At 35.8% G+C, this 27,179-nt stretch overlaps 1 protein-coding gene across 1 annotated transcript in view; it reads left to right on the top strand.

Moving 5' to 3' along the window:
* The window catches only part of Ush2a (usherin), a 759,580-nt gene that overhangs the window by 324,624 nt on the left and 407,777 nt on the right, over nt 1–27,179 (top strand). Inside the window, exons 23-29 of the mRNA XM_074048325.1 lie at nt 32–158; nt 2,609–2,710; nt 4,471–4,650; nt 5,939–6,069; nt 8,684–8,957; nt 13,885–14,088; nt 14,214–14,294. Of these exons, the coding sequence (XP_073904426.1) occupies nt 32–158; nt 2,609–2,710; nt 4,471–4,650; nt 5,939–6,069; nt 8,684–8,957; nt 13,885–14,088; nt 14,214–14,294 (1,099 nt within the window). The remainder of the gene's footprint in view (nt 1–31; nt 159–2,608; nt 2,711–4,470; nt 4,651–5,938; nt 6,070–8,683; nt 8,958–13,884; nt 14,089–14,213; nt 14,295–27,179) is intronic.

Consider the following 27,179-nt stretch of genomic DNA (forward strand, 5'->3'; position numbering starts at 1 on the left):
ATTCATTCATTTATTCATTCATTCTCCTAAGGGGTCATCAGTGGAAGTTACCACAACAAATGATCATGGTAAACAATATAATGATAGCAAATGGTGTGAAATAATTGCTATAAGGCATGAGGCTTTTGGCCAAATCACTGTTGACGGGCAGTATACAGGTAAGTTCTTCTTTGATATATATATATATATATAAACAGCTGTATTGATAATTCTGGTGTTGCCATATTTCTGATTGCTTTTATTTCTGTATCTCTACTGCTATCATAATCTCCATTCAATTTCATTTAAATTGCTGTTGAATTTATCTCCAGTTTGTTTCTAAAATGGTGAAGTCTGGCAACCAGTTTTTCATCCATGGAGAACTTCAGTAAGGCAAAAATAAGAGCAAAGTCACTGGTAACCATTCTCTATCTTTTACATCCTCTGCAACTTGCAAAGGCTTTTAGTTTCCTTCTCTTGTATTATTTTTGACTGCCAGGAAGGCAAATAGAGTAATGTAGTTATGTGCATTAAGACATGAAAAAAATCAAAGCTCAGAAAAAGGTAAATGATTTTTCCCAATTTATACAGTTAGTAACCAGAAATTTTGCACACATCTGCCATTGACTATATAACTTTAGCTTTCTTTCCATCCTACTCTAGATACCAACTACAAATAATTATAAAAATTACTAGATTGCATATGATCCAGGGTATTAATGTATTTGGGATATACATATGTTATTTTCACCTCAGCCCTTTTTAGGAAACATATAATTTTAATAAACTCCCACAATACTCTAGGTATTGTTCTAGGTAATCTGGATACAGTGAGCAAACAGAACTTTCTAGAGTTCACATTTTCAATGAGAATGGGGTGCAAAGTCAAAATAAGTAAATAAGTATTTTATGATGATAAATTCTGAGGGTGAAAAAGGAGGGTAGGAAGGAAAGGTACCGGTGTATATGTGTCTGTGTTTGGGTTGAGTGTGTATGTGTGTTGGGACAAATGCTACATTTTATACAGGACTGTGTCTGATATGGTGACAAGTGATCAGAGACTTAAAGGGATGAAGGAGCAAACCATGAGCATACCCACAAAAGCAGTGTTTCAGACCAAGGAGACGGCAGGTATCAGGGCCCTGAGATGGGAGCTTACCTGTGTTGTGTATCAAGGAAGAAGGATGCAAAAAGGTAGTGAAAGGAATAACAATAATACATGAAGTCACAGAAGTCAAGTTATATAGGACCTTGGAATTTTACTTTGTAAGAGAGAAGTCATTGGAGCATTTGGAAAGAGGAGTGACAAGCTGTATCCTCTTTCTTCTTCATTTTCTTTTCTTTTTTTTTTTTGTTAGTACTGGGATTTAAGGCAAGAACTCTATCACTTGAGTCACACCCCCAGCCCTTTTTGTCCTATTTTATTTTTGAGATAGGGTCTTGCACCTTTTGCCTAGACTTTCCTGGAACTGCTATCTTCCCATCTCCCCCTCTTACATAGCTGGGGATTGTAGACATGCACCACCATGCTGGACCCAACTTTTTCTTTTTTAAGGGATCACCCTGGCTGCTCTGTTGAGAATAAATTTAAAGGAGGAAAGAGGGCTAAAGCATGAAGGTCAGTAAATAGGCTTTTGTCATATCCAAAAATTCAGGTAAGAAATAGTGTGAAGAACCAGAGAGATAACTGTGGACATAATACAATTCTGGTTGAATCGTAAATGTCAAATTAACAGAATTTGATGAGGTAAAGGGAGAACAGGAACTGATAAAATGCTACTTGTGGACCAAACCCAGCTCATGTCTGCTTTTATAAAGTTTTATTGGAGCACAACTACACCCATTCATAAATGTGCTATTTATGGCTGCTTAAGGTTGTATAGTCCACAAAGATACCACCTGTCCCTGGATGGAATTTGCTGATGCTGTATGTCATGGTTTGGGGTCTTCATAACTGCAAGAGTCTAACTGCCAAAACTAAGGCATATAAGGCAGTGGTAAGAGATTTGGAAAGAGATGTTTAGAGTTAAGTTTTGAACGTGTCAAGTCTAAGATATCAATGGGTCATCCACTTGCAGATACCAATCAAGCTGCTGGACTTGCAAGTCTGAATTCAGGCAAGAGGCCCAGAATGGAAATAAAAAATGGGAATTGCCAGCTAAGAATGCTATTTAAAGTCAAGTGACCATATGTAAATAGGGTTAATTATGGTGTGGTAGGCTCTGGGAAAACACAAACCAGCTCTTCCCTCCCTGTCCCCAAAGAGAAGACAGAAATCTTAAACAGGTGCCTTGCATCTTTATGAAATCATCCATGATCTAGGACCCTCTGGTCTTTGTCTCTGGTAGTTTGCTCTGGTGTCCAGCCCACTACTCATCTGTCCAGAACCTCTGGGAGTCTGTATAAGTAGAGACAGGAAGGTGTTTGAGAAGGAAGGATGTCTGAGTCATATCAACACCATTATGCTGGGACTATGAGGAGAATCAGTGATGAAAAGAAGGAACAGGCACTGAAGTAAAAGAACGAAGACAGAGTAGTGCTCCACAGCTCAGAAGGAATTCATCATGCGTTAAATTGGTACAAATCACTTATCCTGCTGAAGTTGTAATTATCATTTCCTTCTCTATAGGATCCTCATCCACCCTGAATGGTAGCACTATTATTGGGAATAATACCAAGTTGTTTGTAGGAGGACTGCCACAGGGTTATACCACCCTCAGGAAGGATCTTGGTAAGTTTAATTATGTGTTGTTGCCTATACTTGTAATGGAATCAATTTACATTATTTGGATGTATGAGTAGGTATTATTTTCTGACTCATGCTATATTTTCTATATCTGTGCATCAAAATTTTCTATTTGGTTTCTCCTTTGCTAAAAAATCATGTATTAGTTGTGCTTATCTTATCAGTACCCAGTTCTTGGTATAAAGAGTCTCAAAAAATTTTGTTGGAAAGAATTAAACTAATTTCAATCAAAGGTGTATTATTTTAGGACTTATGCATCAGTTTTTCTAAGATTTTAAATACCATATAAACAACACAGAACCTAACTTGTAGGTTCATGTAGTTCTTTACCAATGTACATTCTATATGACAATCACTAAACCAATTCTCAGATAGTCATGTGATTACATGTGGTCTTTGTCACAACAGAGTTTATAAAATATATAAACAAATAATTCTAACTTAATGCCATAAATATTGTAATTGAGGCATTGATAAGGTAATTTCCATATTTTTAGAAAAAGAGAACTAAAAGGTCCTCTAAGATGAACTAATAAAAGCTACCATGATCCTTATACAAAGAGCATTCACCCTTCAAATGCACTGCAAACAATTCTTGGGTTTTTCCCAAGTCCTTGATTAGGATTACAAGGTGCCCCCCAATTCTGTTTCAGAAATTTACAATGTAGCTACATTATTGATACAAAGAAGTCAGGATCCAGGTAAGTATAATTTGTTCACAAGTGGCAGTATGAATGGAACTTTGGTAAAGAAGATAAGTTTTTGTTGATGTTTAAAGAAGCATATATTAGAGTTTTCAAGATTAATTATAGACACCTCTTTAGAATGCCTCTAACGGAGAGAAGATTTTTCATTTAGTAATTTAAACTGATGCAGAAGTTTCTCTGAAACAAACACACTCATACAATACAGTTTTTATTCCAGTTATTTTCCTTTCAGGGTAATTTCAAGTATAAGTACCAGAAGAAAGAACACCCTGACACCAAGTACCTTTCCTATAGAGGACATATCTCCAGAATAAATAAATCATTCAAAATTGGACTATAGATCTTTGCTGATGAATGCCTTCCCTAGAACCAAGTCATAAACTCAAAGCCAACATCAGGTCTTGCACACACAAGGAAGGACATAACTATTGAATGTGACCTCAGTTGCATGCACCATTTTCTTATTGATGTTTTTCTTGCTTTCTTTTGAATTCTCTCATTTGCTCTGTTTCTCTCAACTGCCTATTATCACAGGTGTACTATATTCATAATCCCCCCATCTACCTGGGCTAGAGAGTTCCAAATTTAAGATCACTATTGCACAAATTCCTAAAAGTGAAAGCAAATTATTGATTCACTTGAGTAATAGACTTGTTCATCATGATGAGGGAAATATACTAGAAACCATACATTGAATAGAAATACTTCCTTCAAACCTTATTTTGAAAAGCTATTATAGTGCTTTATTTTTAAGGTTTAGGGCAGGTGGATTTCTTTGCTAGTTTAAAAGGCAATGTTTTGCTAACACTGTAAACCCAAAGGATTTAAATAAACATCTGTTTCTGTAAATATGGTGAGTCCACCATTTAACTTATCTGGTGGAATGGTGTTTATGTGAATTACTTGAGGCTTGCAGTAACTAGATGGTGAGACCTATTGCGCATTTCTTTGGTTGTAATGGCATACAAAATTAATTACTTGAGAAGAATATTTCAAAATACATCATGTGTACTTTTTGATACCTACCAACTTTTGCAGAGATAATCCAAAAAGGTTTTGTGGGCTGTCTCAAGGATGTATATTTTATGAAGAACTATAATCCCTCTGTTATCTGGGAACCTCTGGATTGGCACAGTTTGGAAGAGCAAGTCAATGTGTATAACAGCTGGGAGGGATGTCTCACTTTGTTAAATGAAGGAGCCCTGTTTCCAGGAACAGGTGAGACACTAAATCAGACAATGATAGTTGCTTAGCATGTGAGTTACTCAGCTTTCAGTCACTATCACAAAGTATCTGGTATAATAGACTTATAAAGAGAAAAGGGTTATTTTGCTACACAGTTTTAGAGGTTCTAGTTCAAGATCAATTGGCCTTGTGGTCTTGGGCCTGTGCATATGAGACAGCACATCATGACAGAGTGGGATGGAAGAAATGCATTCACCTCATCACAAGGAAGTAAAAGAGAAAATGAGGAACATCTAAGGGTTCACAATTCCCTTCTGCTGACTTCAAATCCTTAGACTAGGTTCCATCTTATAACGATTCACCATCTTGCATTAATCCAACCCTGGACCTTTAACATATAGACATTTAGGGGAAATCAAGATCCAAACTATAGCAGTATGTATGCTCTAGTTTTGTCATATTTTAATCCCCTCTATTTTATTTTAACTTCATATGAACCTAGTATCATGGAAGTGCCTAGTGAAGTCATCATGAACAAAAACATGTTTTCAAAGTCTAAATATTTAATATAAGTAGTGAGATTCATAAATGCATTTTTATGCCTTCTCTCTGGGGGGCCATATGGTTCATGGTCTACATATGTTAGGCCCAAATACATTCATTTGTAAACCACATATTTGGAAATCAGATTGAACTTTACTTTGAAACATCTTTTCAAAGGAGTTTTGTTTAGTATATTTACTAATAAATACATATTTATCTCATTGTAAAATGAGCAGTATTCTTAAAGCATAAAATTTTAGCTATGTGTAGCTATGTAAGAAGGTAAGGAAGCCACTGTAGGAGAACCAGTGAATAGAACCATCCTTGCCATTGTTCCAAAGGTTCAGGAAAAGGTGAGGTCCATGGTTTACCTCCCACCCAGGGAACCTTGGGTGGGGTTATAAATTTTTTATAAATAATCTTCAGAACATAAAAGCTTATGATATTAGTAAAATCATATATATATATATACATTTTCATTGCATTTTCTCATAAATTCCATTGAGTTTTTCTTATACAACACTATTTATTGTTAATACTTATATGAAACAGTAATTATCTTACATGATACAATTACATGATTTAGAGAGTGAATTGTTGACTCTGAAAAGTTCTATCAAATTCATTTTCCATGTCTAATAAAATTGCAACAGGGATTTTATAGCATTAATTTGCATGTTCTTTGTGATATACTTGTGTAAAAACGGTGTGTGTCTTAGACTCTTATAACACTCTTAAAAGTCTGGCAGTGTGCTAATGCATACTCGTGTCTTTAAAGGGTTCCTGGAACTTCATTCAAATATGTTTCATGGTGGAATGGACTTTGAGATTTCCCTTAAGTTCAAAACTGACCAGTTGAATGGGCTGCTTCTTTTCATTTACAACAAAGATGGACCTGATTTTCTTGCCGTATGTTAATTAACTTATTCAAATTTACTTTACAATATCAAACCCAAATGTTAGTATTGGCCTGAACTGTGGTTTCTGATTTTTTTTATTGTAGTTTTTTCCCCCAAATAATTTTGTTTGTTTGTTTTAGTGGGACTGGGGTTTGAACTCAGGGCTTCACACTTGCAAAGCAAGTGCTCTACTGCTTGAGCCACACCTTCAGTCTCTTTTTGCTTGGGTTATTTTGGAAATGGGATCTCACAAACTATTTGCCTCATCTGGCTTTGAACTACCATCCTGCAGACCTCAGTCTACCAAAAGCTAGGATTACTAGTATAAGACACTAAATTACTTGGTTCTCCAAGTAATTTTTAATTGTAGTGTCCTGTGAAATGGACCTTGGCTTTCTTCATTTTAGTTGTATCCTCACCCTTGTCAGTCATCATGTACTCAATAAATATTATTGAGTGAATAAATAGTAATCATGTTAATGAGCTTATCTTGTGGTGATCTTTTCCAAGCATTTTGTAGTTGTCTGTATGTGCATAACTGTGGAGGACACAAAGACATTTATCATTTGGGTTTTCCTCTTGAGGAACATATGCTTCCATTGGTGCCTCACAAATCCCGCTATATTTCCCTTTAGTCCTCCATATTGCTACATCATTGCCATTGAAAATATAATATATATCCATTGCATCAAACAGTAATGTTAATTTTAAGAAACTCTTAAAATAAATTTAAAAAAATCAATACATTTAGACAAGAATACATTGAATGCCTACAATATGCTAAGCTTTCTTTTAGCATTTGCCATATAACAGTAAAAGAAGTAGACCTTCATAGAAGTTATACTCTAGTCTTCCATTAGGCTGCTCACAGATCACCCTTCAACAACTCTTTCTGTTCCCTAAGTGATTTTAATATACACTGCTACCCTCTAGAATTTGATAGACTAGAATGTTTCTGGCTGCTAAAATCACAAATCTCAAACTGTAACCTCATATCTTCTCAGCTCTCTGATCTTCTCATTTTTATCAAGACATTGAGAACTTTGGCAATTAGTTCACTTTCTACTTAACTTACTCTTTTCCTTCCTTGATATCATACTGCCAATGTCCACATCCCTATTTGCATCAGTCCAGCTACTTAACTTTTGATAGGTCTTTATAAGTTGCTTTTCAAAATACTCCTTAGCTTCCCTATTATCCTCATCATTGTCCTTACTTTAACAGTTTTCAGTGATGTTTTTGCAATTTCACTAGTTTCCAATGCATTCTTCTTCTTTTTTCTCAGTGGTACTGGGGATTGAACTCAGGGCTTCACCCTTGTTAGGCAAGTGCTCCACTATTTGGGCCACACTACCAGCTCCCTAATGCATACTACTTATGCCTGGGGAAGTGAATTTTTCATGCAAAATAATAGTGGGAAGAATATGATGAACTTTTTTTCATATCACTCAAATCTTCCAATAATCTGGCTTCTATGTAATTGGCAAGACTCTAACCCATATGTACCCTCTGTCTTACCTAACTTGGTACCTTTCTTTAAACCTAATGCCTCTATGCCTTTGTGCATGTCAATCTTCCTCATTGGGGGACCTCCCATGAATCTTACATATTTCTAAAAACCTTACTTTAATTCTTTCCTGATTTCCAGGGAGCAAAAGGCATATCTGTTTTCCATTATTCCCATGGTACCCCATTGCTTTCTCGGTTATAGCATTGCTCCCACATTCCATGTATGCCTTGCTATTAGTGCAATTCTTTGAACTGTGTTTTTCTTAGAGAAGCAGGTGTATGAACATAGGGTCTCAACATTTATTGAGTGAAAAGTACTGTATATTTACTTGGAGAACTTCAAAACAATGACATCGGCATAGGAAATATAATAATTTTTATTTGGTTTTAACAAATTTTCAACTGTTCTATAGCTGCTGATCTGACCTCTAAAACAAAATTTTAAAATGGTAGTTAAGATAATATTCATGTAACAGTTCAGAGGAAAACATGAGTTTTCCTTTACTTTGAAAATTTGATAAAATATACTCACATTAGAAAATGGTACATTAATCTAAAAGAATACACACAGAAGCAATTATGTTAGAGATTTAGAATAAAACTGAAATAGTGAATCAAGATATATTTTGCAAATCACTAACCAGTTAAAATAAGCTTCATCAAGCTTGACATTTCTTTTTCATATTTTCTTGTCACATTTTCCCCAAAATTAAATTGGTGCATGCAGTAGTATTTTCTCATTTTCTAGAAACTAAGCAAATAGACATAGTTCAAACTGATCTGTTCTTTTCAGTAATTCAGTCATTTATAACAGGACTTAATATGTTAACTATATATTTTTTAAAGCAAAAGCCTACATAATATCACATCATGTAGTATAATCATTACTGAGTATGAATTTGTTTGATTCAATACAACATTCTTCATGTCAGTTGTAAGCTTACAGAGTACTTCATTATGTTACTCCAGTTTGGTTTAGGATAAAGTAGAATAATTTTATATAGGGATTTCAGGGAAATTTCTTGTTTTTCTTTAAGAAATTGACCTTCTGCTCTGTCCCATGCTGCCATTCTGCCTTTTTATGTATCCATTTTCTTTTTTAATATGATACACAGATAGAGCTAAAGAGTGGAATATTGAGCTTCCAGTTAAATGCCCGTCTTGCCTTTATACAAGTGGATCTTTGGCTGGGCCTGTCCTACTGTAATGGAAAGTGGAATAAAGTAATTATTAAAAAGGAAGGCTCCATCCTATCAGCAAGTGTAAATGAACAGAAAGAGAATGCTTCAAAGGCTGGAGCCCAGCCACTGGTGGTGAATTCACTTATCTATGTGGGTGGAATCCCACAGGAGCTGTGGAGCTCTTATGGACACTTGAGTTTGGAACAAGGTAAATTCTCTATAAAGCAATTCACAAGTTTCTACAGCTCTGGTCCTACCAGGTTTGGGTGGTTCTGTGTTTTAAGACATGGCATTAGACTAGCCAACTTCTGCTGTCTTTTTTGGAGAGTTAAGCCCTAACAACAATCACTTTCCCAAATAGAAGATGTTTTCCTTAAGAGCATGCCGTTATATGATTTATAATCAACATATTTTTCTGACATGCCCTCAGCAAATATAATTTTGTTTTATATTTATATATAAATATATAAAATGAATTGCCTTACATTTATATGTATATAAATGTAAAGCAATTATATGCACATTGTGTATAATTGCATATTAATAATATATGTAACATAAATTATATATATTGATTATATTACATGTGGTTCTGATTTTTTATATTGCTCATTATTTATATTTACAGATTAAAAAATAAACTTATTTCCTGCACAGCCAGGAAAATGGCAATTAAACTCATTGGTTTTGTGGTAGGAACTTTGGTAAATGGCACAATGTACCCCCAGTGCAACAATAATAAAAAACAAATTAGTGTTTAGTTTATTTATATATATATACATATATATATGTATATATAATACATGTAAATTTATTTGCTCATGTATTTTCCTTGAAAACCCTTGTAGCTCCAGGTCTTTTTGATACTGATAATTGTTTGTATTTACAGATAAAAAATAAGTTATGTTGAAGTGCACATGTAGGAAAATGACAATTAAATTCGTTGTGTTTTGGCTGTTATGTCTGACATAAATGCTAATTATCTCCGTGCTCTTTCAATGGCACTTTCATGCAGAAAAAAGCCCATGAAAGTGTGGGCTTGGTTGAATTCCAAGCATCTTTTTGAAAAAAATACGTTTTTGATTATTAATAATCATCAGAGAAAAGCAAAGTGTAATCTAACCAAAGGAAACATTTACCTCATATGTTTGTATGTAATTAGAGAAAGTAGTCATTTAAAAGGGCAACTGGGCACGGTGGTGCACACATGTAATCCTGGCACTTGGGAGGCTGGGGCAGGAGGATCTTGGGCTGTGTACTGAGCCTGAGCCATGTGGTGAAACACCTAATTTCCTAAAGAATATACAAGTACAGTATGCATGACAGGCATGGTTCTGAGAACTTTCCATGAGAAAAAAGAGGGCTAGTTCTTCATAAGAAGTCTGAATCAGGCATTGTTACTCATGACCCCATTTTACAGATGAGAAAACTAAATATTGGAGAAGAAAGTAATTTGCCCAAGATGACCTAGCCATGGCAAGTAAGCAGACAGGAAGCCTGTCTGTGTCAGGCAACTGGGTGTCCTAGTCTCTATTGCTGGCACTGGCTAGTGCTCCTTCTTTGTGAATTGGAGAAGTCACAGTAGCCTCTAGCATGTGACTACTAGGCACGCTGTCATGTAGAAAATGTTCTCTCTGCATTTAAAAATCTATGTACCATGAATGGTTAAAATTTCCATGAAGCAGTCTTTGCCTATTTGGTAAGTACATAAAGATTTAAATGCCTTTGAATGGAAAATATATTGCAAGCTCTAAGGAGACTTTTAGAAGGGTAGTAGAAAGGAGTTAATGAATAACTGGGGTGTAAGACAGTAATGACATTTTCAAGGCACTTAAGACATAGCAGCAGCTAAAAATATTACATTCACGTAAGAGCTTCTCCAGATTTTCAGTCTTCTGAGGTTAGAAAGAACTTGAAAATTCTTTGTATGAGTTAGATTATTTGATCTTGTTTACATCTAAGGGAAAAGAGAACCCAACCTGCCTACTCAGGCTTGTGCTTTTGAATTATACCTAACACCATGACTATTGATGGTCTTAGATACATTGCTAAAAATGAAATGGAATTGTTAAAAAGTGATGATGCAAGTTTAAGGCATCAACATAGAGCCAAGGGGAAGACTTTTACCTACATGAAGTCTGAGTGTATGATTCTGAAAGATGTTTTATTTAAATTTTTCTCATTTCATTATCATTCATGCCAGTGGTTTTCAAACACTGATACCATATTGCAGTATAGTGAGCTGGAATACAGTAATAAATTAAAACTATTTATTATTTTTATTTAGCATTATTATTCCAGATGCACAGGGATTGTGTGGCAGGATTTTTAAAAACAACAGATTTTGTGACCCCTCCATCCCTTACAATTCTAACTCAGATGCCTTGAGTGACCTATATAGTGACACTTTTTAGGCAGTGATCTAGGAGAATGTTCACAATATAAATGTGCAGCAAACAAGTGGTCAATTGCAATAAAAATGAATCATGTACACTTACTGTATTTATTTCAGTCCAGTAACACTAGACTTAAAAATCTTTCTTCTTCCTTTTCTATTCTTCTTAATTAGCACTTTTTTCTCAAGACTTTATTTTCTGGTTATATTAGTGCAATTTTCTCTGAACCATTAATGTTATAATCTTTCTTTGAATCAAATGTAAAATTAATTTTTCTCTTTGTTTTGGAAATTCTGGACAACATAATTTGCTGAAGCTGTAACACCTCAGATTATGAGAGCTTGTTTTTTAGTTCTATCACTAGCTCAATCACTTACATATGGGTTGAACATGACTGCTCCATGACATGGAGGTCATAGGCTATTCTGTGCCTAAAGCCCCCAGAGGACAGGGAGTGGAGTGGGCAATCCACCCTGCCTGCCAAGTCAAGCGCCCTAGTGCAGGACTGCCTCCCCTGGAAGAAGGACTACTATTTTTCTGATTTGTCAAGCTCTAGGCCACCTTTTAGTTATTTAGAGGCCTAGGGGATCAGGAAGGGTAACAAACATAGAGCATCTTCTTTTTTTGCTTCTCACAAAAGCAAGGAAGCAAGAAAAAGAGGAGTCTCACAAACTCTCTTCTCTCAACGCCTTTCTCCTCCTCTTACTATCACATTTCATTCAAATTTTGAAGTCAATGAGAGAATGTTTCTGATGGTGCAAAGTTGAAAGAATCCTGCAAAGTTGGCATGGTGGAGCTTTGTTCCAACTGGAAGGATGCCGTAGGGAGGATCTTGCAGGAGAGCTCAGAAACTCTACTTGTGAGGCTGGAGGTAGAGGACTGTTTACCTAGGAGGAATGATTAGTGCTTACAAACTTCATTTTTGAACTCTCTAGACATTTTTCCTTATCTGCAAAATGAAAAAAGACTACTATCTCTATGGCCTTTCCAAAACTTAAAATTCCATCTTGTGAATTAATTTTTAAATTTTTTTTGCTTAAATTTTTAACTTTTAAAAATTATAGTGAAGTACAAGTAATATAAAATTTACCCTTGAAACCACTTTAAGTATACAGTGTAGTGGTGTTAAGCACATTCATGCTGTTCAGTCATTACCATCACCCATCTTCACAACATCTTATCTTGCTAAACTGAAACTCTATACAATAGTGAGACTTTTCTTACATGTTTATCAAAACTGCCTTTGTACTGAGACCATTTTACTGGTAGGGAAATTTGTATACAGAGAAGTTAGATAACTCAGCTATGTGCCATCAGAAAATTTCTACTTGTAAAAATGTAGACTTCTTTGCTTCTGAATTTTCCACCAGCTGCTTTTATACTGAGCTTCAGTACTTTTAATTCATTTCACCCAACTTATTCAGTATCTTCTGTGTGTTTAAGACAGAATAGCAAGATTGATCAGTCAGGCCTAAAGGAATGTGAATAATATCAAAAGGCATTTAAATGTTTTAATGTTTTAGTATGCGTAATAAGACATCATATAAATGCTGAAAAGAACGCAACTTAATGTTTTAGTATGCGTAATAAGACATCATATAAATGCTGAAAAGAACAATATGGTTTTTTTAATCTTGAAAGGAGTTAACCATGTTTTGGGGGCCTTTCAAACTTGACAGTGTTTGTACATTAAAAGCATTTGTGTGTTTCAGCAGTCTCTAACTCGGTCCTGTTTGTCCCAATTTTGCATATATTTCTGGGCAAACTCCTGCCATTCTTCACTGAGATGATGTCTCTTGACACAAAATGGCATGTAATTTGAAGCAACTGTTATTCCCTAGCTGGCTGGATCCCTTTTTTTTTGTTTATTTGTTCTCTGGCAAAAAAAAAAAAAAAAAGTAGTGGAAACTACACTCATGTCATCCATATTCTCTGATAAACTTTGCAGAATAATACTGGAAAGTGATTGTTCTAAGATCACCTGTGAAGAACACACATTCTGTGAAACTTGTGGTGTTACTATTGCCTAAATTGAATGTTGGGCCCTGCGATGCTGATGTGAATGCAAAACCAGTGTATATTCAAGTTTTGTATGTATGAGTTGGTGGAGTTCAGTGGAAATGGTAGAGCACAGCAGTATCTCTTTCTGTATAAGCCAATTTAAAAGGGACCACATTCCATACCTCTGAAATGATTAAACTCTTGACAGTGTTTAAGAATTCTAATATATTTTAAAACTATGTTCTCTCTTCTGCTATCCTGCATAAAATCCTAAGAATGCATTTCCTCCCAATGAGCTTACTGAATATCCATGCTATTTCAATTATTATTTTTTGACACTTAGCAAACACTGACTTATATAATTTTCTATATCCAAGGGGTATATGGATACTGACTTACCATAATATATAATAGTCTATATTTTACGATAAGAAATATAATTTAGAAAATGTGGCCTATAAAAGTAAATTAAACACTTCATAGCAACAAAAGTTGAATTCTAATCACCTCCAAATAGGTTTCCAAAATAACAGAAATACAACTAATTCCTTTTGACCTCTTAGCTGGATAAAAAGAAGCATAAAGAATTTCCCAAACAAGACTTGAAAGTTTAATAATTTAAGAAGTTAGTCTTTAACTAACTTCTTTCCCCCAAATGTAGAACTGCAGAGGACAAAAATGATTGGTAATTAATGACTCAAGCCTTTTATGTGATACTAATCCCTTACTATTTGCTAGGTTTCAATGGTTACGTGAAGGATGTTAAATTTACACGGGGTGCTGTCGTTAACTTGGCATCTGTGTCCAGCAGTGCTGTCAGAGTCAATCTGGATGGGTGCCTATCAACTGACAGCACTGTTAACTGCAGGGGAAATGACTCCATCCTCCTTTACCAGGGAAAAGAGCAGAGTGTTTACGAGAGTGGTCTTCAGCCCTTTGCAGGTAATGCGGAAGTCTCTAAATTAAATGCTACATATACCCTGTTCATCCCCTTTCCCTCCCTGTCAGCCCACCATTAATCTATTGGAGGGCTATTTTAATATTTCTCCTTCTTATTTCTATTTAAGAATACCTGTATCGAGTCATAGCCTTACACGAAGGAGGTTCAGTGTACAGTGATTGGAGTCGAAGACATACATCAGGAGCAGGTAGATTTCTATTTATCTTAAAATGTGTATGTGCACATACATGCATGTGTTTGTACATGTAAAGAAAAGAATACTGCCCTGAAATATTAAGTCTTTTGTAATCTTGTGACCTAGCATGTCTTGGCTTGAAAATATCAATGGCTAAAACACTTAGTCAATCAGTGCTTTTGATTTTTTAAGAATTTGTTAAATATTTACTAAGGCTTGATTCTTCCTTCTTTAGATGGAGAGAGAGAAAATTCAGGTATCTTAAGGATTTAATAAGACTTGCCTACCATAATGTATCCAAGACTGGGACCTTCATGGGCTACATAGATCCCAAGAGGATGAAGTCGGAGTCCCAGATAACATTAAATGGGGTGCCACCTTTGGACTTATGCAGAGAACACCTTTGAAACTTGGACCTGCTTGGAAGCAGATGCATTTGTTAACACATCGTTGCAGATGCTTGTGATAGTGTTGAAAATCAGTAGCATTTTACTATTGAGAGTTAGCTATTTGTCAGAAAGGCAAACCCATCTCCTGTAGTTGCCAACTTGTGTCTCCGGGACACAAATTGTTACACAGCAAGTAACAATTTGTCTAAAGATAAGTTTTTCACCATGATATTCTCTTATGCTTATCAACAATGGGTCACTACACCAGGCATACTTTGTGGAATTTAAAAGATAATGAAATACCTAGGTGGGCTGCTAACAATAATTTTCAAAGCTCTCTGCCTCTAGATTTTCCAGAAGAGAACAACTTGACACTTTTTCAGGATAATTTAAATAATCTATTTATAGGCAAGACAGTGAGGTGACTGATCCTTAAAATCCTTTTTATCTTCAAAGCAGGGAATAACTCTGATATAAACTATTCAGTTGTTACTGACATGTTTTCTACTCTTCTTTCATATTCCTCTACATTCTTTGAGTATGTTGGCAATTTAAATAGGTGTCTAGAAAGTGCATTGCTTACATAGCTCTAGTTCTCATTTTCAGTACCATCAAGAAAGTATGCAAATAGAGCTCTGAATTTATAGCAATGATCTGACCACAAAGTCTTATGCCATAAATTCATATTTACAATCTGACCACAACACCATGCAGCTACATGCTCCCCAGGGTTGGAGAATAATTGCACTATTTAATTATTTTTGAGTCAGTTTTGCTCTGTCCCTTATGAGAAGACCATCTGTTAGAGAGTACGGTACTTTGCCCTGTACCACATTTCAGAACTAATAAAATCAACATCTCTCCCCTTGTCCCTTACTCACAACTCGATGGTGTGGGTCATGTGTTTTCTATAGGTGCCCATGGTGTCTTAACTGCGCAGAGTGATTCTTCTCCTTTGTGTTTCCTCTCCTCCGTTATGCTCACTTTGTTTCCCTAAACCTGTCCTGTTTTATTGGCCTGAACGGTGAAGTTGAAGAAGGAGGATATTTGATGTGGGAAAAACAGAGTGATCTTCCATCGACAGGACTCAGGAGCCCATGAGCAGTTAAAGCAGGTCCCTCATCCATCATCCTGCCATGGAGTTCCTTGGGCCCTCTCTTTGTGTCCCTGTGCAGTCAGCTGTGATGAAGTTGTTACTTATCAGAAGTGCAGAGATATCTAATAAATAGTTAAAGTTATGGATTTTTTACATTATGGGTCTCAGCTTGTGAGGTTTTGCAGTTCCTTCAAACTTTCTTATTTTGTATTATCGTTTTGAGACACTCTGAGGACAATGTCTCCAAAAATGATTTTTGAAAAATCTGATGGGCAGAAGTTCCCCTACCCCCCAAAATGCAATTCAGAATATCCCATACATCATATCCGATAGGGCTTGTCTTTATAAACTTAATATGCAAACAATGGCATTTGGGAAATGAGACCAGCCATTCAAGTACAACACAATCACATGTGTGACTTTTTTTTTTGGCTGATGCATGGAAGATATAAAAATGTCAAACCACTGTGTATAATAACAGTGTAATTATCTTGCTTCAAAGGGGTACATCGTCATATTGCTCAAACTGGTTATCAGTCTACTATCCACCTCCTTCTTTATGAGTGATGTTTAAATGTCTTGGATACACTAAATGTTTTTGGGAAACCTGGACTAGACTTAAAAGAATGTTATGTCGATGGAGTTTTGATGGTTTTGAAATATCGCTTAAACTGAATGACTCAAGATGTGCAGTCATATTAAATCAATGCTGGAAAGTTACAACTCTAATAAATTGTATTTATGCTAATGGTTGAGTCTGATTTACTGCAGCCATTAAAAGTGAAGAGTAGGGGCAATAGTCTTCTCAGAACTGTCATTTTCTCTGTTTTCTCTTTTACTCATTCATAGCTCCACGAAGTGTGCCAACTCCCTCAAGAGTCCAAAGCATAAGTGGATATAGGATTGAAGTGACCTGGGATGAACCTATCATAGTTAGAGGTGTAGTTCAGAAGTACATTCTGAAAGCCTACAGTGAGGGTGACCCTCATTTGTCCCGGATGCCTTCTGCCAGTGCTGAGTTTGTCGATACCAGTACCTTCACAGGTACAGGCAATACCTTCATGGAAGCAATATAATTGACTACTTTCTTGTTTACATTATGAATAAAAATGTTCTGCAAGCTTTCTTTCCCCCAAACACATTAAACATACATGTATTTCACCTAAATAAAAACAACATGTGCCAGGCTGAGTGTGGTGCCCATGCCTATCATCCTAGCACTTGGGAGACTGAGGCAGGAAGATTGCTAGCTCAAGATTAGCTTGGGCTATATAATGAGACCATTTCTCAAAAAAACAAAAACAAACATCCATTTAAAGTGGTGGAAGCCTGCCTCTATCTACTTAGGTTGAAAAGAGTAATTCTACAAAGAGCATGGGCTTTCATGAGTATTTTGATTACAAGGTTGATATTCTCTTCTTCCCAAAAAGACTAGGACACAGGTGGCTGTGGACTTTGACTACTTCATAGACATTTTTGAGGGTCGTATCTATGCATACAGCTATAGCTTACCTATTTTACCATGCAAAACTTTACTCTTTGGGATTAGCCTAAGTTCACACCACCATTATTTGTTGTAAAATTGCTGATTAAACCTAATTATCTCAAGGTGGAGGACTATGAAAGCACCAGCAGTCTGACTGGCAAGTGGGTGAATCAATTTCTCACAGTGCAGCATATCATGAAGAATGATTAGAATGAGATCCACCCCTGCACACCCCTTACACATCACATGCAGAAATTTTCAACTCTGGAGGGTATTTTTCAGCTTATGAAATGTTAAAGCACACTTAAATGGATAAACCAAATTTAAGCTTTTGTCTAAAAAAGGTAAAAATCCATCAAATTTAGTAGAAAAAATTCCTCTATGAGCAAAAAATTTGTAACTTTAGCCATCAGAGGGATGTTAGAATAGGCTTAAGTTTCTTTCCTCTTCCCATCATATTTATTACTCAATCTAAGTCTTTATTTCCTTCTTTAACCGATTTTTAGAAAATAAAATCATACCCTCCACTTCCTTCTTCCATCTTCTTATATTTCTGATTAAAAACTCAACCTGACTCTACCTTGTTCCATGTTGCATGGGAAGATAAGCAGGTTGGAAGTCTTGGAGCAGTTTGTCACTAAAAATTCTCAACCCCCAACTTCAAATATACCTCCGATAATGAATGATTCTAATCCTGCCATGTTTCTATTATAAGCTCCCCCATTCTCCTATTTAACTATTTTGTATTTTTCCAAACTATCTGAATGTTAATCTCCCTTCCTCATCGCACTCCCCTGATGGCTTTATATTTTAGATCAAATTAGATACCATAGATGAAAACAGAATCAATTGTAAAGGATTTTTATTACTTGCTTGCTTCCAAATGTTTGTATTAATTACATTTGTCTGCCTGATGAGGTTTTTATTAGGGGTTCAATGATTTAATGCATGGGAAAAGACCTAAAACCATATCTGGCATATTTAGTATTTGTTATCATTTGACTTTCACTATCATTTTTGACTTTTCTCTCTTTTTTTCTTGCTTTTAACAGAGCTTTCCTTAGCCCAATAAAAATAAAATTTCACTGGGACGGGTAGATTGGCTCAAGTGGTAGAGCTCCTGCCTAGCAAACAGGAGGCTCTGAGTTCAAACCCTAGTTTTGCAAAAAAAAAAAGACTTAAAAATAAAATTTCAAAAATCTCTGGGATTCCAGCTCTTCCTGTCCTTCAGACATGTTGCTGACAGTTTATTTTCCTGTCCCTTATGTTTTTGACTTCTCTCTTCTGTACTACAGGGTGGCTCAAGACCATCATCAGTAGCTTGACATGAGAACTTGTTATTATGCAAAATCCCAGCTCAATTTCCACCTGATAAATCAGAACCCCTGGTCACCAACAATCCTGGCTTTAATAAGCCTTTGACTGACTCTGATGCCTGCCAAAGTTTAAGAATCATTGCTCTGGTGGATTCTTTCCAAGATCATTCAAATTCTGTTAATAACAACCTCATTCAAACCAATACCAAAAATTGTTTGTTTATTTAAATACTCCTCAAATGATGCTCCTTCTCTCCTCTTCCCAGACTTCCTTTAGTGCAAGGTAGCTAGGCACAATGTCCCTGCTTCTTCACCTCACCTGGCTTCTGCTTACTTACTTAGCCATGTTTACACATGCAGAACACGCTATGATTTCGTTTTCACCATTCCACAATATTCAACACAATAAATTTCTCAGCAATTCTTGAAATATTCCTGTGCTTCTATGATTTCTGTTCACCTCTTGGTTCTTGGGGCTCTCTTCTCAGTGTCCTCTGCTCATCCATTCTGAAACTGGACTCTTCAATATTTTGAAGATATCTCAAGATTTAGAGCAAGGTACTCCTCCTCTTTTGCTATAGTCTTCCTCCAGAAACCTCATCAATTCCTATGACATCAAATATTACAGAGTGGCTGTTACCTCTGAGTTGTAAATCTCACTGGGACATCCAAATATCTACATCCAACAAGCGACTGGACACACTGACACTTCCAATTGGCGACTTCTCGCCCTCTGAACTTACCATATCCGTAGCCCGAAACTTCTTCCCCGGCATTTCCAGTATCTATGGAGGACACCTCCAGTCACCCACTTAATCTTGCCTCTCCACTTTCCCTTCACACCTCAGATCCATATTTGTCAATCAGTTTTCCAAAATATTTGCTAAATTCACACATCTTAACCCTAACTGGTGATTTGGCCACATTACCACATCTCTTGTTTGGATAACTGTAATTCTCATCTGTTCACAGCCTTTTTTCTTTCTACCCTGGTCCTGAATCTGTACTAGTGTGCAGCTGATATCATTTCACTCTCCTCAAAATCTTTCCACTGGCTCTCCCTCAGTCACATTTTGACATTTTGTCTCAGTCTTCCCTTATGTTCCAGATTTCTATTGGTTTTGGTTTGTTTTTTGTAGTATTGGGATCTGAACTCAGAATCTAATGCTTGTGAGGCAGGCACTCTACTACTTGAGCCATGCTTCCAGTCCCTATTTTTTCAGGTAGACTCCCACTTTTTGCTTAGGCTAGCCTCAGATTGCAATCCTCCCATTTTAGCCTCCTAAGTAATGGGATCACAGATGCGAGCCTTCACATTCAGCTTGTTTGTTCAGATATAGTCTTGCTAAGTTTTTGCCAGGGCTGGCCTGGAACTATGATTCTTTTTCCAATCTCTGCTTCTGGAGAAGCTGGGATTATAGTTTGTGTCACTGCACTCAACCTGGATTTCCAAATTTGCTGTTGAAAAAAACCAATCTGTCTGTAAATCTTTAGTGCAGTTCCTCACAATGATCATGGGTAAACCCCTAGAAGAGGAACAACTGGGTCAAAGGCTCTCAAAATGTTATAGAGTCTTGGACTTGAAAGTCAAACATTGATACAAATTCTTGCTATGTACCTTCCCTGTTACTTGGGAACTATACACATTCTTCTGGACCTTTCTTTAATGCTTTCACCTTTGAAATGGGAGAACAATATTTACCTAAAAAGAAGGCTGAAATATTTAATGATATGATAACGCCAGCTCTAACACATTTCAACTGTGCTGCTTGGGCAAATTAGTTAAACAGTGTGCTTTAGATTCCTTAATGCTAATGAAATATAACCACTCACTCAAGAGAAGAAAGTGACCCATGTGTGTGTAAAGCACATCGCACAGAGCTTGACATGTGAAGTGTGTGACTGGCATCACACGTCTGCAAAGTTTGCATTGTTGTTTACCATATGGTAATTTTTTCACAAAGGTAAGTGATTTTTCTGGTGTTATTACTGCCAAATATTTGCCCAAATTTTATACAAATTATACTTCTAACAGCAAACAGAATACAAAATTATTCATTGAATTTCATCTCAGCCAACACCATATTTTACAATTTAAAAAAACTTTTGCAAATTTAAATGGCAAAATGTGTTAAAATACTGTTTTGGGGAGCCACTACTGGGGTTTGAACTCAGGGGTTTATGCTTGCTAGGCAGATACTCTACCAATTGAGCTATGAGCCCCGTCTTAAAAACATTGTTTGAATTTGTATTTATTTGATAACCAAAGACGTTAAGTATTTTCAGTCTTCGTTGATCACTCAGACTTCTTTGTGACAGGCCTATGTAGGTTCATTATTAAAATTTCCATGACATAATTCACTTCTCTTTTTGATCTAAAGTTGACATATAAAGACTATGCAAATTCGCTGCATGTGATGCAAGTCTCCCCATTTTGTTTTTACTTTCATTTGGATTCTATGCGGATTTTTTAAATGATTTTATGTCATCGTTATAGCATTTAAATTTTTGTTGCTTTTCTCTGGATGATTTGAATGATATTTATATTCCAATCAAAGTAGACTAATATTTATTTATATTATATACATATTGTATTGATAATATATAATGCTTTTTTGAAATGGCACTTATAAATTTATAGTAAGATCAAATCAGAAACTGGCTGCAGAATAGCATTATTTTTGGTGAGAACCATCAATGTTCAATTTTCAGTATTTCTTCCCAGGCGTCCCCTTATTTTAGTTGTCCAGACAACAGTTTGTGGAGCCAAGTCCATCCATGTTCAAATTCTCTTCTGCCACTTAGTTTATGATCCCATGATCTCACTCAAGTGTAAAATGATATTCCTATGTGGGACATTCGTCATGTATCAGTTGGGGATATTATGAAACCATGAAGACAAAAATGAATTACTTATATAAAATATTTTGTTCAGAAATAGGCACACAGTAAATATTCAATGAACTCATACTTGAGCTTATAATTTCTAAGTTACATTTTCTGAATCCTAGGATAATAATCATTTCTTCTTTTATTTTCTGATTTTTGTGTTGCTGGTTCTGCTCGTTGAACCTCCTCAGAAGAGTTATAGTTCCTCTGTTTCTATCCTATGATCTGCATTTGTTCTTCATCTTATACAGCTCACTTGAATTTCTGCCTGCCTCTCCGTTTTTATTGTAATCTCTCTTGATTGCCATTCACCTGTGTCTCTTGTTTCATGGGTTCTAAATTCTTGAGATTTCATTAATAGCATGCAACTGGTGATTTTTTAAACCTTACAGACTTTCAGATTTTCATCCTCCCCAGAACATGATAGTCTTCTGTAATTTGAGGGCTACATCTATCTATATACTCCTTTCAAACTATGATATTTCCATCAATTAAGTTCACCACCCCCATCAACCTCACCTCCAAAATTTCAGTTGCCCAATCCCTAAACTTATCTTTAGAATGGATATTTGTTCAGGAAATTTTTCAAATTGTTTTCATGAACAGCTGGTTGATGTTAATAAAACTTGCATAGGGTCACTTGATGACAGGGCACTTGAGGTGAATTTACAATCGCCTCACAACAATGCCAGGAAACTCACCTCTTGTCTTCCCAGTGTTTGGTGAAAGAGCATGACTGAGAGCTGAATGCAGAGCATCTGATTTAATTGGTCTGGAATATAGCCTGGACATCAGTCCTATAAAAAGGCCAGGTGTAGTGGCTCATGCTATAATCCCAGCTATGTGGAAGAATGTAGGTAGGAGGATTATGGCCTAAGACCTACCAGGGAAAAAATGAGAGACCCTACCCAAAAAATAACTGAAGCAAAAATAACTAATTAACTCAATAAATGGATCTCAGATAATTCTCTTATGCAGTCAGCATTGGGAAACACTGTTAACAGGAGTAATTTGTCATGTGTGACCAAGTATCAATTTTATCCAGAAACTCCTATGATAACTTCCTCCTCCCAACAGAAACTTGAAAATGTGGGCTGGAAGAAGATCATGTAATCATGTTATTCACATGACATATTTCATATGTTACTCATATCATGTATAAACATAAATAGTAAAACATTAAAAGTGCAGGGATTATTAGCAAAGGAACACTATAGGACAACAAAAATTAAGTGTAATGATTATCAAGAAGTGGAAAATTATAAACAGATAAGAAAGCAGAAAGCAAAAGAAGAACAAATGTTTAAAAATGAATATCAATCAAGAGAACTGGACAAATAGAATAGCAAAGGGAATCTTTACTGGTCATGAGTTGGGTTATCAGAGGATTCAGTGAGATAAATCCCAATAGCAATGAGAGTCCATGGGTTAACAGTCCCATTCGGGAGCAAATGGGCCCCTTTTGACCACAGAGTCTGCACTCTGTGTCCATGGAAGGCCAGAGTTCAGAGGAAGGAGCTCTTAGAGTTCATTTCCTCAGCCAGAGCCTCAGGGTAGACAACCCTTCAGTCATCAGTCCTGCATATCAGTAGACTGTTGCAAAGGTCTCCAATTAACTCTCTGTATGTAGCTTTTGCTGATTTTTCCCTGCAGCCCTGTTAACTTGCAAAGCTGCTGCCCAGAGAGACAGCCAGGGCATTTTCCCTCAAACTTAGTGCTGTTCAGAAAATGACTTCTCAATTTGGTTTGAAATGATGTCAAGAATGAGTGGGTTCAAAAATTAACAAGTGTACAGTATTTCTTTCTTGAGATCTTTAAGCACGTAAACTTAATGTTCATCAAAATTAGCACAGTGCCTGGTGCAGTGCTAGGAGTATAATTGCTCCATGGAAAATATTTTCTCAATTTTATTCTTGCATTAAATTGAACTAAAATCTCAGGTATATACCATTCTCCAGTAGACTAATAAATAATAAATTCTGTTTGTTATTTACTGTAGTTTAACAGATGAACCAATCATAAGAACTTTTCAGATGACTCAAATTTAAATTTATGTAGAAAAATGAAAGGTTTCAATTTATACTATAATTGATAACGTAGCTTTTGTCACTAAATCTAGTTCAGTCCTCATACCCTCATATGCACTAGAGTTTTTCATCTGAAAAAGTGGTTGTATACTGGAAGTCTCTGATCTCTCTCTCTTCCACAGCTATTCGTAATAATTAATGAGTCAATTTTGTTGGTTTTAAGGTGATTCCCAGATTTGTTATTAAATGCAACCCTCATACAAGATTCTGAGCTAGGATTTAAAAATCTGCATTTTACCCAATATTCCAGTCAGTTCTTTTGCAGATTTATGGACCACCCATTGAAAACAGTAATGTAGAGGAATAGCCAGGCAGAAGGCCACTTTCACCTGCTAGGCTTGAACTTATCCTTGCTTTGTTCCTTCCCCTTCTTCCATCTGCATTTGTTTTACAGCCAGAAAAATGCTAGGGAAAGTGAGAAAGTGGAATCAGTGTAAACAGGGCCTCTCACCTTCAAGAACAGAGCTGCTGAAAGTTTCCAGTGGAAAAGAGCTGAGAATTACCTGGGGATAGTGGCAAAACACAGATGCTTATTCGCTAGGTCTGGAATTAGTGTGGGAATCAATGTCTAACCAGTCTACACCCCACCCGTGATGCCTAGTAGAAAGGCAAGGAACTAACTATTTATATAAGAAAAAATAAAACAAACTTTTAAATTGCACATGGTCATTAGGTTCAAAGGTAGGTGAGACCAATGCAATCCAATCTATGAAGTATAATTTAAATGACTTGGTGAAGCCTTTTCTGCATGCATTTAGAACACAGTTGATTATACCTGGAAATAGAGCAGGCATGAAGACAAAAGTGAAAAAAATTTAAAATAGCACCACAAGCAAAGGATGCTCTCCAGCACTGAAACTGTTAGCTGGGAAGAATATGTGAATGATTTTAGGGTTTGCCAACCACTGATGAGCAAGTGAAACTCATTCGTGGCATGCCTTCGAAGAAAATGAAGCCTCAAGAGCCCCAAAGGATCATTGGTTAATGAAAACATAGAGGCACACACAAAACCATGCATCTATAGATTTTCCAAATAAGGAGTTGTTGGAGGGAATTTAAATCATAAGTTAGTTTTGATTTGTACCTGACTTGGACTTAAACCCAGCCATCAGTCCATCAAGAAGATTCTTGCTTCCCTTTCTTGATAGGTAGATAGATAGATAGATAGATAGATAGATAGATAGATAGATAGATGGAAAGATTGATGTGTGTGTCTGTGTATTAATGTATGTGTACATAAATGTATTACATATTTGATATATATGTATTATGTTCAATATATATTATCATACTTTTGTAAGAAGTCTGCAGAGACAACTGTAACTTAATACCATGCAGTTTTTCTATTCAACTGAGTATTCTCACTCCACAGTCATTAAAATGGCCTATAGATGCTCTTTGTACACCCATTTTATTTCTTCATTAGACTATAAACTCCTGAAGAACAAGTTTTGTGCTTTGCATTCATTTTAGGTCTTATGCATACCTTGTTCAGGGTAGGTGCTCAATGTACTTTTCCCCAAACAATGAAGGAATGGATAAGTAAACAAATTCAGCTTTCTGCTACTTACCCCTTAGTTAGTGTAATGTTAATATTCTGTTATCTTGCTGAGTTAGATTGAGTATTGAAGTATATACAGGTCTTTACCAAAGTCTAATCAGACCTATAGTTTCTCAAAAAATTTCTTGTGAAATAATGTACAGAACTATCACAACTTAAACATATATTTTTTAATATGTATTTCCTACTTGGAGGAAAAGTGCTGGTAGAGTGAATATAATGTGACGTTTGGTTTTGATATTTCTACCCCATAATGGAATTCAAGCACCATGTTTGTGCAATATAGACTAGTGGAAGCCAATACTGCTGAAATGTTGGTAATTATACAGAGTAGAAAATGTTCATTTATTTAAAAAATTATTCATTATATTCAAAGCTAGTGTTAGTTCCTACTTTTGCCATCTGTTTCTATAGGCTACCAAAATAAAGCCCAGATTTATTTTATGAAGTGCAATGAAAGTATTATGAAGGAAAAGCTAATAGAAATGGGCATATCATTTTTAATTTGTTTTACTTAAGAAACAGAGAACCCAAAATAATTGATTTAACTAAGATGAGACTTTTCTTTCTGTGGTAATAGGTGTCCACAACTGGTCAGCACACAGGTGGAATATTCATAGTGCCTGAGACTCACACATCTTTTTTCTGTGCCATCCTTAGGGATAAGTCTTCTGTCACATGGTCCAAGATGGCTTCTTGAGCTTCAACCATCCAGTCTGATTTCTACCCAGCAGAAAGGAGGGATGGTTAAAGAAAGATACACACAATTCACTCTAAAAGGTGTTCCTACACCTTTGGTTACCATCCATGATCAGAATTAGCCATGTGACTGTAACTAAAATGTTAGCAAATGCTGTCCTTACTCAACATTTGAGTAAGGATACTTGTCTAGATAAAAAAATCTTTCTACTTTACTGGGGAAGATTATAATATACAATAAGAGGGCAATTAGTGGTCTCTGCCACCATCAGCAAACACTAGAAGTGAAAAAAAATCCATTTTATGGTATTGCTCATAGATGAATTTTGAAGAAGTCTTTGCCAGTTTTTATAGTATTTTATAAATTAGTATCCATATTTATAGTTTATTACAAACTATTTCTTTAAATGTAAATCTTGAAAGAAATTGGCCTGAAAATTTCACAGCACAAACTATGGCTTATGACATAAATGATAAAAATAGAAATGATGTAATGCTCCTGCTTAGCTAATGTAGAAGAATTTCATTAGGTAATGCAGTGTTGATGAGTTAATAGCTTTGTCTAAATCTCCAGAATATATAATGTGCCTGAACTGCTTATACATTGTGAATGTACTGTGAGAGCTGATTTTTAAAACTTTTTTTTACAAGTTATTCATTTTATTTTATGAAGTAAGACCTGGCAGTCCAGGATTTGGCTTTCTGTTTGGTAATACATTGTACCATGGTTAAAAATGATGGTGATACATAAATTCTATGGAGAACACGGCTTGTCCATAATGTTTATAACATTCAGCACAAATATTTTAGGGTTATCAATCAGATTTGGTAAAGAAAAGGAATAGTCACCCCAAATTGTGTGTTTTCTACCCTTTTTCATTTTTATATTATTATTATGCTTGGAATTAATTGGAAAGGTTATATATGTAAGTGTGTGTACATACATATAGTAATAAACAAAATCTCAATATTTTACTTAGTAACACAAAGAAGAGTTTCTATGAATAAGTTGTTTTTGGAAAAGAATATTATAGGCAGATACACTGGAGGGTTCAAGGGGACAGTGCTACTTTCCTTTGCAGACAGTAGGTTTTAGTAGTAAATTTGAACTTCTGCATACATTTTAAGATGCATTTTAAATGAAGTATCTATTCCAAAAAAATTGCTATTATTTTTAGTAACACTTCTTTAACATTACTTTTTCCTTCTTGTAGACCTGGGGCTTAGGGCAGATGTTCTTTAGGAAGAACAAAGGACTTGGACTCAGAAGACATAGGCTGTGACCTTGGCCCTATGCTCTCCAGCAGTGTGAGCAACTTACATTGCCCTACACAATGGCAGCCCCTTCTCTACCATGGGGTGATGCTGTCAAGG

This window comes from Castor canadensis, chromosome 11, assembly GCF_047511655.1.
Source record: "Castor canadensis chromosome 11, mCasCan1.hap1v2, whole genome shotgun sequence".
Lineage (NCBI taxonomy): Eukaryota > Metazoa > Chordata > Mammalia > Rodentia > Castoridae > Castor > Castor canadensis.